Source organism: Quercus lobata, chromosome 12, assembly GCF_001633185.2.
Source record: "Quercus lobata isolate SW786 chromosome 12, ValleyOak3.0 Primary Assembly, whole genome shotgun sequence".
Classification (NCBI taxonomy): Eukaryota; Viridiplantae; Streptophyta; class Magnoliopsida; order Fagales; family Fagaceae; genus Quercus; species Quercus lobata.
The window spans coordinates 5034336-5049992 of record NC_044915.1 but is presented as its reverse complement, the minus strand read 5'-3'; the positions used below and the strand labels follow the sequence as shown (position 1 = coordinate 5049992).

Genomic DNA, 15657 nt, shown 5'->3' with positions numbered 1-15657 from the left:
ATATGGCATCATTTTATTGGACAAACTAAGCACGCGTGATAAGTTTATGTCACACATAATGGAAAATATAAATTAAAGTACCGTTGATACAAATAAAATATAATTTTAGCTAGTAAAATCCAAATTCTAAATCTTCAAGGAGTGAAATTCAAATTGTGAAATTTTAGAGTGTAAAATTTAAATCGTCTAAACTTTAGGAGTGTAGCTTGCATTATAACCAAAATGATGTCATTGATAGTCTCATATAACAGTAATGTTACAATTGTTACAACTTTTCACCTCAAATGTTATGGAAAAAGTTGTGAAATTTATTTTGTGCACTGGTGGTTACAAAATAGCGTACTCTTGCATAAACAATAGTCACTTGTATTTTTTTAGGAGTAATGATACTCAGATACTCTTTATTACACACTCATAACATACACTATCATATGAATTGAAATCAAATTTTTAAAATATGATTTCATAAGATAATATGTATTGAGGGTGTAATGAATATGTAATAAGATTTTGCAATTTTCTAGTGGTTAGTTTAAATGTAGTTACATTCGTAAAAGCCTTTTAGAATGATTATTAGTACCATGCACGTAATTAACTTTGGTACAGTACTCACATTTATTTCTTATTTTATTTACACTAATTCAGTTGAGATTTTGATTATTTAAATGCATCAATCATAAATTAAAAGCAGAAAAAGAAGAATGCATATTCATTAGTCATAATAATTAAATACAGCTTCTTGAGAGCATTAATCCGGCCTTCATACAATACTTATGAATTATAAGCTATCATCTTACCCATGCTAATCTTATTATTATTTTTTTTGGGTTCATATTAGAGTAAGAGACGCATTCTGATATAGAGAAGAAATTTTAAGGGGCGTAGCCACCATGGCCACCACCCTCTCCACTCCCACTGCCTCCTCCGTATCCACCCCCATGTGCACCTCCTGCACCATAGGCACCGCCACCGCCGCCGCCAGAACCAGCGCCACCTCCACCACCTCCACCATGACCACCAGCAGCTCCACCACCAGCACCTCCTCCAGCTCCTTCACCACTGCCATACCCACCTCCACTTGCTCCTCCTGCACCATAACCTGCTCCACCGCCCCCACCACTCCCACCGCCACCTCCTCCACCATATCCACCACCACTTGCTCCTCCAGCACCATAGCCGCTACCAGCACCTCCTCCTTCACCGCTTCCATAACCAGCACCATGCTCTCCTCCTGCACCATATCCAGCACCACCACCACCACCACTTCCTCCACCACCTCCACCACCGTATCCAGCCCCATGCTCTCCACCTCCACCATATCCACCACCACCTGCTCCTCCAGCACCATAGCCGCTACCAGCACCTCCTCCTTCACCGCTTCCATAACCAGCACCATGCTCTCCTCCTGCACCATATCCAGCACCACCACCACCACCACTTCCTCCACCACCTCCACCACCGTATCCAGCCCCATGCTCTCCACCTTCACCATATCCAGCACCACCTCCTTCCCCACCACCACTTCCATATCCAGCAGCACCACCAGCTGCCCCACTTCCACCTCCACCTCCACTTCCACTTCCACCGCCACCACCACCACCAAGTCCACCCGCACCTCCATATCCTGCTCCACCACCTTCTCCACTCCCTGCACCACCTCCATAGCCAGCACCAGTAAACCCGTGTTCTCCTACAGCTCCATGAACAACAGTGCCATAGCCAACATGCACATTTCCATTTTCAAGGGTAAGAAGGGCTCGAGTTGCAGAACAAATACCTAAGCCCAACAGAGCAAAGAAAACAACACTAAACACTTTCTGAATTGCCATGGGAAAATATCAATGTTGGAATAATCCCACAACCTTGAGTCAGAATGGTATGGAAGGTGGGTATATATAGGAACGGGATGGGGGTCCAAAAGCGTGTCTACATCACAAAGAGTGGTTGAAGCGCACGGAAAAAGGTATTTTTGGAGTCCCACATGGTGCCGGTGGTCCAATACAATATTGGTTTCACTCACACTAGCGACTCACCCATTAGTGTGATTTTGCTGTCGCCCACATTCTCGCAAATATGTTAACCCAAATCTTGCATAGACCTAATTATAATTTGATGGATTTTTGATGTCCAAAAAAAAAAAAAAGTCTTTGATGGATTTCCGACTCATTGATATCCTTTTCACACCAATGGCTAACGTAGTTTTTATTGATTTATTCATTTTGTGGCGGATAGTATATACTAATATAATTAAAAAAATGACCACGTACGTACGTTAAGAGAGCAACTAGTTCGGTTATTTTTTGAGCCATATGCATGTACTGTATATTATAATGTTTATATGATCTTTGCAGGTTTGCTTTTCGTTCAAATTGTGTGTATAATATTGTGATTCATGTATCATAATTACATTTGTTAACATGACTTCTCTTATGGCAATAGCTGATAATGTGATTTATCTGAAAGTAGTTAGCTCCCGAAATAAGCCATAAAAAGGAAATTAATTCTGTACTTTTTTTAGTAGTGAGACTGTAAGAGCACATTTCAGCTTCTTATTTAACTTTAATCTTCTTGAAGTGTTGATCTAAGATATCTTATGGTCATAATGTACGTATAGAATGATTGGGTGCCAGTCCTAATTATGTACAACTTATTCTGGGAAATAAAGTGCATGAACAATTGAACATAACTTAATTAGCATGTATATATTAAATGGAATATGGAGTTAAGCATAGCTTACATCCATTTTTTTAAAGTAACATGGCAATTTCAAACTAGCCTCCAAATAAATACTTACGCAAAATAAAGGGTTTTTTCAAGGCACTTTTTTTGAAAAATCTCAAGTTTTTATGGGAAAGGGAATTTAGGAAAAATCTCATGAGTTTTTGGTGGAAAAAATTCCCTGGAAGGGTTTTAGTGAAATTCTCATGAGTTTTGAATAAAACCTCTTTGAAAAAGTTCTTTGGAAAACTTTGATAACACTTTTGAATTTAAACCCTCTTTAAAAAAAAAAAAAAATTATGAACACTTTTCGCAAACAAATTCTGAAACCATTTGAAAAAGATTTTGTTTCAAGCAATTTTATTGTGGGAGTATGAAATTGTAATGTTAACTAAGAAGATAGCATGCAAGCTCATGCATGTCCAAGGGAAGAAAATCAAAAAACAATTAAAATTATGCCTACTAATTTATATAAACTTCAAGGATAGTATTATTTATAAAAACCTTAAGGGAGAATGTCATTTTGTTTCCATATTTTTGGTATGATTTTAAAAATAATAAAATAAAATATTATGTTAGGAAAGTTAGACATGAACTTATTTGTCAAATCCAAAGAGAAGTGTTATTTTGTCAATGGTTTGGAGGTGGTGTCATGTCATGATATCTTTACTGAAATTGGTGTAATTTATCTTCTTCTTCTTCTTCTCTCTCTCTTTTTTTTTTTTTTTTGGTCAAATAATTGTAAAGAGGAGAGAAGGGGAGGATAAAGCCTATTGGTGAACTCCCAAATGAGTACCAAGAAGAGATTCTTAGTCCGAGTTCTCTAGGGGGTGTTTGGTAGGTAAGTTCAAACACACTTTTGAGTATTTTAAACAATATTACACATATTTTTTCACCCACATGTATATCAAAAACACTCAAACAACATTACTCAAACTCCTTTATCAAACACCCCCTTAATCTCTTAAAGGCACATTAATAGTGTGTTTGGCTTCAATTTCAGTTTTTAGCTTTTAATTTTTATCTTTTATCTTTTATGTATAGCTTTTTAATACATTACATTTTTTTTTTCACTTTTTTCAAGGTACAAGTATACTTTAATACACTTTCAACAAATCTAAATAAGCTGTTCTCAAACGGACCTTAAGAGTGTTTCAAAACAAAAAGTCTAGATACACAACAAATTTCAAAATGTTTTTATTTTTAAATCACAAATTATGATTGGTGTATAGTAGAAATGATAGGCTAAAGTGCAAACTATTCTCTTAAAATTTGGGATCTTTGAATTTTACACACTAAAATTTCAGAATTTAGATTTTACCCCAAAATGTTTTCTTTCTCTTCTTTTTTTCTTATTTATTATTATTATTATTAATTTTTTTTTGCATCAGTAACCATTCTATCTATATTTTTTGTTAAGTGCCACATAAGCTTACTACGTGTGAGAGACCTCGACAAAAAAGTGTCCCTCAAAAAAGAGATTCGGGTACCTTTTAGGGCACCTCTCTTTTTGGGTAAGTGGTATGGAATCGCCACTTATTTTTTTTATAAAAAAAAAAAAGAAAAAAAATACATGACTGAATTGTTCTCTTCATTAATTGAATAAAAATAACATATCTGAAAAATTAAAAAGTTACATAGCTTTGGGTTTTAGTTACAATCTATCAAATATTTACATGGCTTTTTGTCTTAGTTACATTCTACCCAAAACAAACAAAGATAAGACTAGATCTACTTAACTAATGACCTAAATCCGGAGGCTAGGTTACGGAATGGAAAGGTGTTAGGCACCCATTCCGCCTAGACAAAGTTTGGTCTTCTAGACTCTTATGACCAATGTACCATTTAGTGCATGTCATGAATGATATGTTGAACATGTGAAACAAAAACTAGATCACACAAATTTATTAATGAATGAAATCTCTTATTTTGAAAATTATCAGATTTGTTTTGATTGGTAAAAAAAATGGATTTTGATTTGTCAAAATACCATATTTGTTTTGTAGTATGTAGAAAAAAGTGGGTTTTAAAGATAAAAATTCAGATCTGTTTTTATTACATAAAATAAAGTCTTTTGATTTAAAAAATATCAGATTTGTTTTTATTATTAAAAAGAATGAAAAAGAACTTTTTCAAGAAGAGAGTTTTAGTCACAATATGAATTTATGCAATCATGAATTAAAACAAACACAAACATAGTAGTACATGATCTCTTTCTTTATTTCAACAACTTGCATGTATTAAAAAAAATCAGATTTGTATTTTAAGAAAGATACAAATCAGTTTTGATTTGAAAAAAATTTAGATTTGCATCTCATAAAGATGTAGATCTCTTTTTGTTTGAGAAAAATTTCAGATCTATATCTAAAAAAGATACAGATCTGCGTTTATATTAAGAAAAATTCAGATCTATATATAGAAAAAATGCAGATTTGTTTTTATATTGAGAAAAATTCAGATCTACATCTAGAAAAGATGCAGATCTATTTTTATGTTTGAGAAAAATCCAGATCTACATATAAGAAAAAGCAGATCTATTTTATTTAAAGAAAAAATCCAAATCTACACCTAATAAAGATATGGATCTGTTTTATTTTAAGAAAAAGAAACGTTCACATGCAGATTATTGACATTCAAGAAAGAGATTACAATAATCATATATATAAAAAAAAAAACAATCATGCTGTAAACAAAACAACCTTTAACAATTCATGTTATGGATATTTGAAAAAGAAAGAGGTATAACATGCATCATCACATCATAAGAAAAAAGGTTAAGAAACAACCTCTTGCATGAGCACTCTTCGTTCTTGAGAGGATGTTTTAGGGTTCAAAGAAATTTATGAAATTCTCTTTGAAACCTAAAAACCCTAATTTAAACAACAACACTCAGAGAAAGGATCAGAAAATATGGGCAATTTGAGAGCCTAAAACATATGCCTCCCAAAGTGTAAAAAAAAAGGTACTGAATTATAAGGTTCAGTCTCTATTTATAGAGGCTAGAAGATTCTAAAAAATAGGCACGACAATCCGGATGCATCCTTTTGCGAAAAGATCGAAAAATGGTGTACCTTATTGTCACCCAAATACCATTGGGCCAAAACCCAAAAGATGCTAATTTGGCACTTTTGGACAGCACTCCAAAAGTGCTGAATGGCCCTTTGGACTCCGAATACTCTTTCGTGTTCGGGTGCCATTTGAACTCCTCCTCTAGGGTTTTTTGGCCGATACTTGTACCTAGATGTGTTTTCATTCTCTGTCTATGATTTTTCATCTCTTTTTTGGATAATTCAAGCTATTTAAAAACAATTATCTTGTAGATAAATACCCTAAAATAAATCTTAATAAATTTCAGATTATCCACAATTTTATTATTATCTAATCATCCCTTTTATTTCTATGCATGCAATCCTATTTTAAACACTAATTATCAACCAATCACAAAATTATCTAATTAATTTAAATTGTTTAACTAATCAGAATTAATTTAAATTGATCATGTGTGGTCGATTCTACCTAGACATAATGCATGTTGACCTTGCAAACTTGATCATGCAATACCTTTCAATTCGATGGTCTAATTTGAAAACTGGAAACACCATTGTGACCGTTAGAATCTCAAGATCATTTTTATGATATGTAATGAATGACATGATGCATGTAATACAAATACAGAATGATGCGTGTAATGCAAGAAAAATTAATGTATGTGATGCAATTATGATTTTTTGGATACATGGATGGTCATTCGAGTCATTCTCCTTGATTAAATCATGGGTGCAAATTTGGGTGTCTACATTACGTACGTGTGTTTAGTTCATCCAATAAACTAATGTCACATAATTTTCATTATGCCACAACATTTTATTTGAAAATAATATGGCATCATTTTATTGGATAAACTAAGTACGTGTGATAAGTTTATGTGACACTTAACGTAAAATATAAATGAAGTACTGCCATATGAATTGAAATCAAGTTTTTAAAATATGATTTCATAAGATAATATGTATTGAAGGTGTAACGAATATGTAATAAGATTTTCCAATTTTCTAGTGGGTAGTTTAGATGTAGTTACATTCGTAAAAGCCTTTTAGATTAATGATTATTATTACCATGCACGTAATTAACTTTGGTACAGTACTCACATCTATTTCTTATTTTATTTACACTAGCTAATTCGGTTGAGATTTTGATTATTTAAATGCATCAATCATAAATTAAAAGCAGAAAAAGAAGAATGCATATTCATTAGTCATAATAATTAAATACAGCTTCTTGAGAGCATTAATCCGGCATTCATACAATACTTATGAATTATAAGCTATCATCTTACCCATGCTAATCTTATTATTATTATTTTTTTTTGGGTTCATATTAGAGTAAGAGACGCATTCTGATATAGAGAAGAAATTTTAAGGGGCGTAGCCACCATGGCCACCACCCTCTCCACTCCCACTGCCTCCTCCGTATCCACCCCCATGTGCACCTCCTGCACCATAGGCACCGCCACCGCCGCCGCCAGAACCAGCGCCACCTCCACCACCTCCACCATGACCACCAGCAGCTCCACCACCAGCACCTCCTCCAGCTCCTTCACCACTGCCATACCCACCTCCACTTGCTCCTCCTGCACCATAACCTGCTCCACCGCCCCCGCCACTCCCACCGCCACCTCCTCCACCATATCCACCACCACTTGCTCCTCCAGCACCATAGCCGCTACCAGCACCTCCTCCTTCACCGCTTCCATAACCAGCACCATGTTCTCCTCCTGCACCATATCCAGCACCACCACCACCACCACTTCCTCCACCACCTCCACCACCGTATCCAGCCCCATGCTCTCCACCTTCACCATATCCAGCACCACCTCCTTCCCCACCACCACTTCCATATCCAGCAGCACCACCAGCTGCCCCACTTCCACCTCCACCTCCACTTCCACTTCCACCGCCACCACCACCACCAAGTCCACCCGCACCTCCATATCCTGCTCCACCACCTTCTCCACTCCCTGCACCACCTCCATAGCCAGCACCAGTAAACCCGTGTTCTCCTACAGCTCCATGAACAACAGTGCCATAGCCAACATGCACATTTCCATTTTCAAGGGTAAGAAGGGCTCGAGTTGCAGAACAAATACCTAAGCCCAACAGAGCAAAGAAAACAACACTAAACACTTTCTGAATCGCCATGGGAAAATATCAATGTTGGAATAATCCCACAAGCTTGAGTTAGAATGGTATGGAAGGTGGGAGTATATATAGGAACGGGATGGGGGTCCAAAACCGCGTCTACTTCACAAAGAGTGGTTGAAGCGCACGGAAAAGGTATTTTTGGAGTCCCACATGGTGCCGGTGGTCCAATACAATATTGGTTTCACTCACACTAGCGACTCACCCATTAGTGTGATTTTGCTGTCGCCCACATTCTCGCAAATATGTTAACCCAAATCTTGCATAGACCTAATTATAATTTGATGGATTTCTGATGTCAAAAAAAAAAAAAAAAAAAGTCTTTGATGGATATACTAATTAAAAAAATGACCACGTACGTACGTTAAGAGAGCAACTAGTTCGGTTATTTTTTGAGCCATATGCATGTACTGTATATTGTAATGTTTATATGATCTTTGCAGGTTTACTTTTCGTTCAAAGTGTGTGTATGATATTGTGATTCACGTATCATAATTACATTTGTTAACATGACTTCTCTTATGGCAATAGCTGATAATGTGATTTATCTGAAAGTAGTTAGCCCCCGAAATAAGCCATAAAGAGTAAATTTATTCTGTACTTTTTTTTAATAGTAAGACTGTCAAAGCATATTTCAGCTTCTTATTTAACTTTAATCTTCTTGTAGTGTTGATCTAAGATATCTTATGGTCATAATGTACGTATATAATGATTGGGTGCCGGTCCTAATTTTGCTACACAACTTACGTACTATTCTTGGAATATATATAATTGCTACACCTTACATGGTTAATACCTTTATTAATAATTCTATTGCGTTGGTTTTGAGATGAAGACACTGAATATATGGACGTGGCAAATTTTATTTATATGGACGTTCCATCTACATCTAGGTACGTATAGTTTGCTAAATTTAACATCTTTTATATTCTTTATCTGTACATGACTACATCTTATCTATTACTAGGTAACTAATGCAAGTAGATTTGACTCTATATTTTCCATTATTCAGTGAGAAGCTGGCACAACGATTTGATGTATAAAAAGTTCAGTAGCTGAAAATTTCAGATGGATGGGATTTACTTTATTAATTTCGAAGCACTCTTTTTTATAATCAAGTACGCTCTTTGATACTTTGTAATTTGCATTTATACGTGAATGTGCAAAAACATAATCTGCCATACCACTATTCATGCATGCAATTCAAACAATACATTGAATAATGCTGACTTATCTTCGTTCATCTCAGTAGGATTTTTTATTTTTATTTTTATTTTTTTTTAACTAACGGTAGAAACGGGATGAATTATTGATTGCACTATAGTTTGGGCTACTATTCTATCTATATATCCCATGCAATGTATAAAAGCATTTGATGTCAACTATTAAACCACCGTAATGATGATCATTACAGTACCAAACCTGTGTTCATAGTTCTGATCACTGTGCATAAAGCAATATATGTGGGTGGTGGGAAATACCATTATGTGAAGAGTAACGGAAAAATTAATGAAGATGTCAACTCACTGATAGCACTTGCTCATTGATGGGTCACCTTTCTAGTCGACTAATTGGAAAGTCCATCCATCGTGAAGTTTGAAAAATGCACCTTCCTACTAAAATGTGACAATTAGGGTTGTGCAAAAAAAACTATCTAACTTGCCAACCTGTTCGATTTGCACCGACCTAATCCAATTCATGCGAGTCTATTAAGTGAGGCGGGTCAATTGGGTGCATTAGATAAATAATTTAGATGGACAGATTTGATAACGGGTTGAGATATTTCTAACCCGCCACAACCCACTGATAGCACTTGCTCATTGATGGGTCACCTTTCTAGACGACTAATTGGAAAGTCTATCCATCGTAAGGTTTGAAAAATGCACCTTCCTACTAAAATGTGGCAACTAGGGCTATGCAAAAAAAAACTATCTAATCTGCCAACTTGTTTGATCTGCACCGACTCAACTCAATTCATGCGGGTCTATTAAGTGAGGCGGGTCAGTTGAGTGGGTTAGATAAATAATTTAGTTGGACGGATTTGGTAACGGGTTGAGATATTTCTAACTTGCCACAACCCGACCCACCCGCCTATATGTGTGTGTGTATACTTTGTCATGTTGCAAAAATTTACCACACACTCTCCTACTTTATTTCTCTCATCTCTTTCTCTTTCTTTTTATTTTTTTAATTTCACATTTCTCCTCCCTAATAAACTATAGCTACTCTCTCTAAGATTTTGTTATTATTTTTCTCTATTTACATGTCTAATTTCAAATTCTGAGATATTTCTCTTTTCAATGTAATAAAATTTCAGAAATAATGTAGTATTTGTAATTATTTTTAATAAAAATTACAATTATTTATTTATTTTTTATTTTTTTATTTGAGGGAGAAAACAATTATCCAATTTAATTGAAATAATTTCATTTAGTCTCTCTCAAAAAACAAATCCAAGTCAAATGAATTCACCAATCTGCTCAATCCGCTAAGTTGAAACCGTTAAAATTCTCAACCGACCCACTAGATTTATAGAGTGGTGGGTCAATGGTAAATTGGAATTTTTTTAACCTGCCATTACTAGGTTGGTTAAAAATATTGCCCCATACTCGCCCAACTTGACTCTGCACACTTCTATCTAGTGACAACCCTCTCCATATATGGACGATCCTCTTTGGTTCATCTCTCCTAGACAGCCTCTAACGACCTCGTCTTTATAGGGACCCTTGAGGTAAGATACCCTTCTATGACGCAGCTGACCTCAAGAAAGCCTAAGACAATCCCAGGGTTAATTTTGATAGACAAGCCCAAGCATGATTGAGCATCCCTTGAGGTCAGATACCTTCTATGACGAGGCTGTCCTCAAGAAAGCCTAAGACAATCCCAGGGTCAATTTTGATAGACAAGCCCAAGCATGATTGAGCATGAATAATGGATACCATGACATTCTCGCAATTACGTCAACATCTCTAGCTCACATCAAGTGACAGAGCCAAGAATTTAGGTCAGGAAGGGCAAGATTAAAAGTAAAAAACTAATCTAAAAAAATTAATCAAAATTAATAACAAAATAATGTAATTGTCATACAAAATCTAACATAAAATGTAAACTTTAATTTATTTTTTCATATATACCTAGCTCAATTTACTCAATTGCCCTTGACGAATTTTCATATTTTGAAACCGTTGCATAATTTCTTCGCACTCAATAGTTTTAAATATACCTTTCTCAATATATGTGATTAAGCAATTATTTATTTATTGATCTTTCATTGAATGCTTTTAAAAACTCAGTTTGAATGTTTTTAAAAACACAGCAAAAACTCTAAGGTACAAACTGAAAGAGACTGGTATCAAAAGAATATATATACATACATACATACACACACATATATATATATATATATATATATTGGGAGGTGTTAGGGGTGCTTTATATTATATATACACATTTATTTTTTCAGAGTTCTATTAGTTAATGCTATACGATTCCTATTCCGTATAGGCGTATAGCAGTAGGTTTTTATTTTTTATTTTTTTTAATCATTACTAAGTAGGACCCATAGTTTAATATTAGAGTTATAGTAGGGTTTTTTTTTTTTTTTTTAATTATTTTTTTAAAGAGTTCTATTAGTATTAGACACCTGCCGCCCCACCCACCCCCCTCCCTTCGGCCCCTGCTCACATCTCATATCAGTAAATTAAATCCCTAAAAAACACAATCCATAATGACGGCTACCATAATGGTAGATGGGTAAGGAAAAATTGGTAAGATTGTCCACCTTAGACCTTGCACCACTAGCAACCCATCAAGGAGAGAGAGACATTATCGTCTAGGTCATCAAGTGCATTAAATGACAAGTTTTACTCAACGATCATAACTCTATAATCAATTAAGTCAGCAATTGTTATATCTAGAATAATAATCCCTTCAAATTATGAGACATTTATGAGCATAACGGCTGCCTAGGTCATCTATAAAAATTACAGTCCACCTCTTTTGCTAAGGTATGGATAAAAACCATAATATCACCTTCCTCTTTCTATTGATCATAACTTAAGTATCAGAGACTCCCTAATTAAGGCACATCTCAATGGCCATTAGTTTAACCTTCCACATGATAGAATCATTCGGGTTTAGAAAATTTAATGTCATCCAACTAAACTAGTAGAATTTACTTTATTTGAAGTATTCAGTTCTATATATACATAGCAAATCCTATACTTTCCCATCCAAACTTGAAAAAAACAGGGGGGGGGGGGGGGACAAGGGAGACCTCTCCGGTTTTTTTGTTAGCAAAAGTAATAAATAAATAAAATAGTGGTAGAGTACTGTGGTAACTGAGAAGAACGAAATTTGGTTATTGCCAAAATGAAAAAAAGATTTTATTGTAGTGGTCGAGAGGATTTTGGTAAAGGGGGTAACATTAAGATAAAATATTGAATGCAAAATTCACTCCAAAAATGTTTATTAATATAAGAAGAAATTACTAAATTTATTAAACAAAATATCTGATTAACATAGAATATATAATGATAATTTAAGTTATAATTTGTTCTTTTTGTGCTTGGTTTCAATATCTTATTTTTTATCTTTGTATTAGATTTAGTATATTCATTGTTATACTTAAGCTATATACTTCATAAATTAAACTGACTATGCATTTATATTTCAAGAAAATAAATAAATATATAAAAATAATCAATCAAATATTACTGAATTTACCTTTTAAAAAAAATGTAAAAGTAAAAGTAAAAGGAAAGGAAAATGAAAATTTAATTTTGAATATACTCTATATATTTTATAAAAGAGAGTTACTATGGAAGTATCATCTGACATACAATTGAGGTCCTGTGGTACAGCACTCAGCAATATGTCACGAACAAATGAATTGAAACCTGCGTAGTATGAACGGCTTTCATGAGTGCTAATGGTATCTTGTCAAGAAAAATGTACAGGATCTTTCAGGCGGCAGCCCACGGCCCCATAACAACTGAAATATCTTCAAGTAATGAATATTTGGTCTATAAGTGTCTGTCTAGCATCGCCTTGGAAAGTAGAGTTTAATTCTAGATTCTTTGTGATGAAAAGTTTTTAATATATATAAACCTTGTAATTAAGTATCATTTAAAAAAAAATTGTGTTTAGTGTTTGAGAAATATTTAAGTACTCTTTTATTATTATTATTTTTTTGAAAAATATAAAGTAGATTAAAACTATTAAACAATCTAATGACATTATAAAAATGTCATGTATTTTCATACATGAACCTAATTTTTTTTTTTTTTTTTGTTCTTTTGAGAAGAAAGTCCATGAACCTTAATTATTGAAAAAATTAGCCATATGTTTAGGTAAGTTGTAAGTTACAGAATTGCCTAACCTAATAGCATGAGAAAATAAAATACAGTTAAAGGCATATGTAGTAAGTTTATAATGACTAGTAATTATTATTATTATTATTATTATTATTATTATTACAACCAGTACTTTTATAGGAGTTGTAATAGTCTTATGAGCATTAATAAGTATAATTTTGAAAAATAAGTATGAGTATCTATGTCAAATCATTATTATTATTAAAATATGCAACCGTACATTAGAGAGCTTTAATTAAAGCTAAACCTCAAAATTCAACTTCAATCATTGTATAAGGGAATGCAACATGACATATGATATCGGAAATTAGTTCTCGAACGTATAATAATTTATACTAAAAGAGCTAGAAAAAGCCTTAAATTCTTTTCTGATAGCAACAGTCGATAATTATAATTAACAACTCTAGGAATTATACCAAATTGCATAAAGTCTAACTAAAACAGTCAAGCCAATAACTAGTCAAGAGGCTGTATCAACGCAATCCAATATGTAATCTTGGCCTAACTAATGACCTCCTTATAATCTATAAATTTTATATCAATAAAAATGTAGGTATATTTGTAGATATTAACCTGGTGAAACAAATTGTCACCATCTCTTCCTATTAAAAAAAAAAAAAAAAAGAATTTGTCACCATCTCTAGCAGTGATTCGTTGAAAAAACATGGACCGCCATGCACATGGTCCTTATAAAACGCAAAAGAGAAATAATTAATATGATGATTATAGGTTGATTTTGATTATTTGGCCTCCAAATTTTGAAACTTTCCTTTAATTTCAGGTTTTTTATTTTTTATTTTCTTTTAAGATACCAATCGGTTTTTGGTGTAAATATGGATTAAATCTCATATTATTATTCAACCATAAGAGACTTTATCAGTTGAGTTAACTAAAACTAATGAGTGCAATATTTTATCGTCAAACAAAATATATAGGCTTCAAACATCGCATATATACCAAAACAAATTAATATCTTAAAATAATAGTAAAGAGAGCGTATAAATTGTAACGTATCTAGAAAAAGTGTTTGAAGCCATTCCTTTTTTTTGAAGGTACTTGACCTCAATTTCTACTATGTAAAGTAAGTGGAAAGTAGCATCCCTTTCCCTTCTCTACCATGTGGTACGTGGGAGTGGGACCAATCCATCTCATATTGCTTTGGGGTAGTGGTAGAGTGGAGGAGCCTTTAATTTCCTCCAATTTTGAAAGGCGAAATCATTGCAACATTCACACTCCACACTGCATCATTCCTGACTTGGATTCTTGTCCAAAAAAATTGTTTCTTTTGCCTTAGTGCCCTCCAGTCTACAGACCACGTATACTACTTTCTTCATTTTCAAAGAGAACCAATTCAATCACCGACGTTTCAATGTACTAGACCAGTGTCAAACACTTGCTTCTGCTTTGTCCAATATTGAAAGAGACATTTGAGGCTTAGAGTTGCAAAATTCAACTTTTCATATATAAAGTTCTCAAGAAATAAGAGTATAGCTAGGCAGATCTAAATCAACTTGTTAGATTCTTTCGTGTGAACAAATTCATACATTCTGTACACATACTTCGACAGATTTACAAATCAAAGTACTAATTGTTTTATACAATCGGAAACTATATAGTTTTATATTGGATGGTAAAATTACGAAGAATTGGATTCATTTATGAGGATTTGAATGAAAACATCATTGAATTTAGAATATATATATATATATATATGTATGTATGTATGCATGTATGTATATAGTACCTTAAAAGGGGTGTAGATGATCTAAATTCTATTCAATCGCCAAGGATGATTGTGTGACTGGGGAAATTTACGAGTGGCACTAAGGTAATGCTTAGTTTGTTATTTGAGGTCTCTTTGAGAATTTATGTATACATGTTTTGAGGATGAAAAATCTGTATACTAGTTTCTGAACTCATAAAAAAGAATGAAAGGATCACTTAAAGGTGTAGAATCAAATGCAATACCAGGACAAAGACAATAAAGAAATTTTTAAGAATGCTTAATTAGCACATGTACACTAGCAATTACATCAGCTGGTGGATAGTTTTGCAAAATAGAAAAAGGTAGTCTTTTTACACATTTTGGCACAAAAAACACCCACATCAGTGGGTGTAAAATTGTGCATTTATGCACAATTGCTACAGTAACAGTGCATATATGCACGGTTACTGTAGCGCTTCCATTTATTTTTTTTATTAGTTTTTTTCTCTTTCCTTCTCTTTGTGTCTCTGGTTGCTCTCACTCTCACTCTCACTCTCACCTCACTCTCATTGTCGCCGGTCAACAGAGAATGCCACACATTCATCAACAGAGAACACCACATCAAAAAATTTCTTCCAAAATCAAGTAAAACAAGAAATGT

General features: G+C 33.8%; 2 protein-coding genes across 2 annotated transcripts; both read right to left on the bottom strand.

Annotated features, from left to right (window-relative positions):
* Positions 1-682: 682 nt before the first annotated feature.
* On the bottom strand, positions 683-1861 carry LOC115972563 (glycine-rich cell wall structural protein 1.8-like). The gene has a single exon (XM_031092888.1). It carries the CDS (start codon positions 1827-1829, stop codon positions 873-875), a length of 957 nt encoding a protein of 318 aa, XP_030948748.1. The 5' UTR covers positions 1830-1861; the 3' UTR covers positions 683-872.
* A 5088-nt stretch (positions 1862-6949) lies between these two features.
* Positions 6950-7951, bottom strand: LOC115972564 (glycine-rich cell wall structural protein 1.8-like). Its single transcript, XM_031092889.1, has one exon. The coding sequence runs from the start codon at positions 7914-7916 to the stop codon at positions 7134-7136; it is 783 nt and encodes a 260-aa protein (XP_030948749.1). The 5' UTR covers positions 7917-7951; the 3' UTR covers positions 6950-7133.
* Between the last annotated feature and the right edge of the window lie 7706 nt (positions 7952-15657).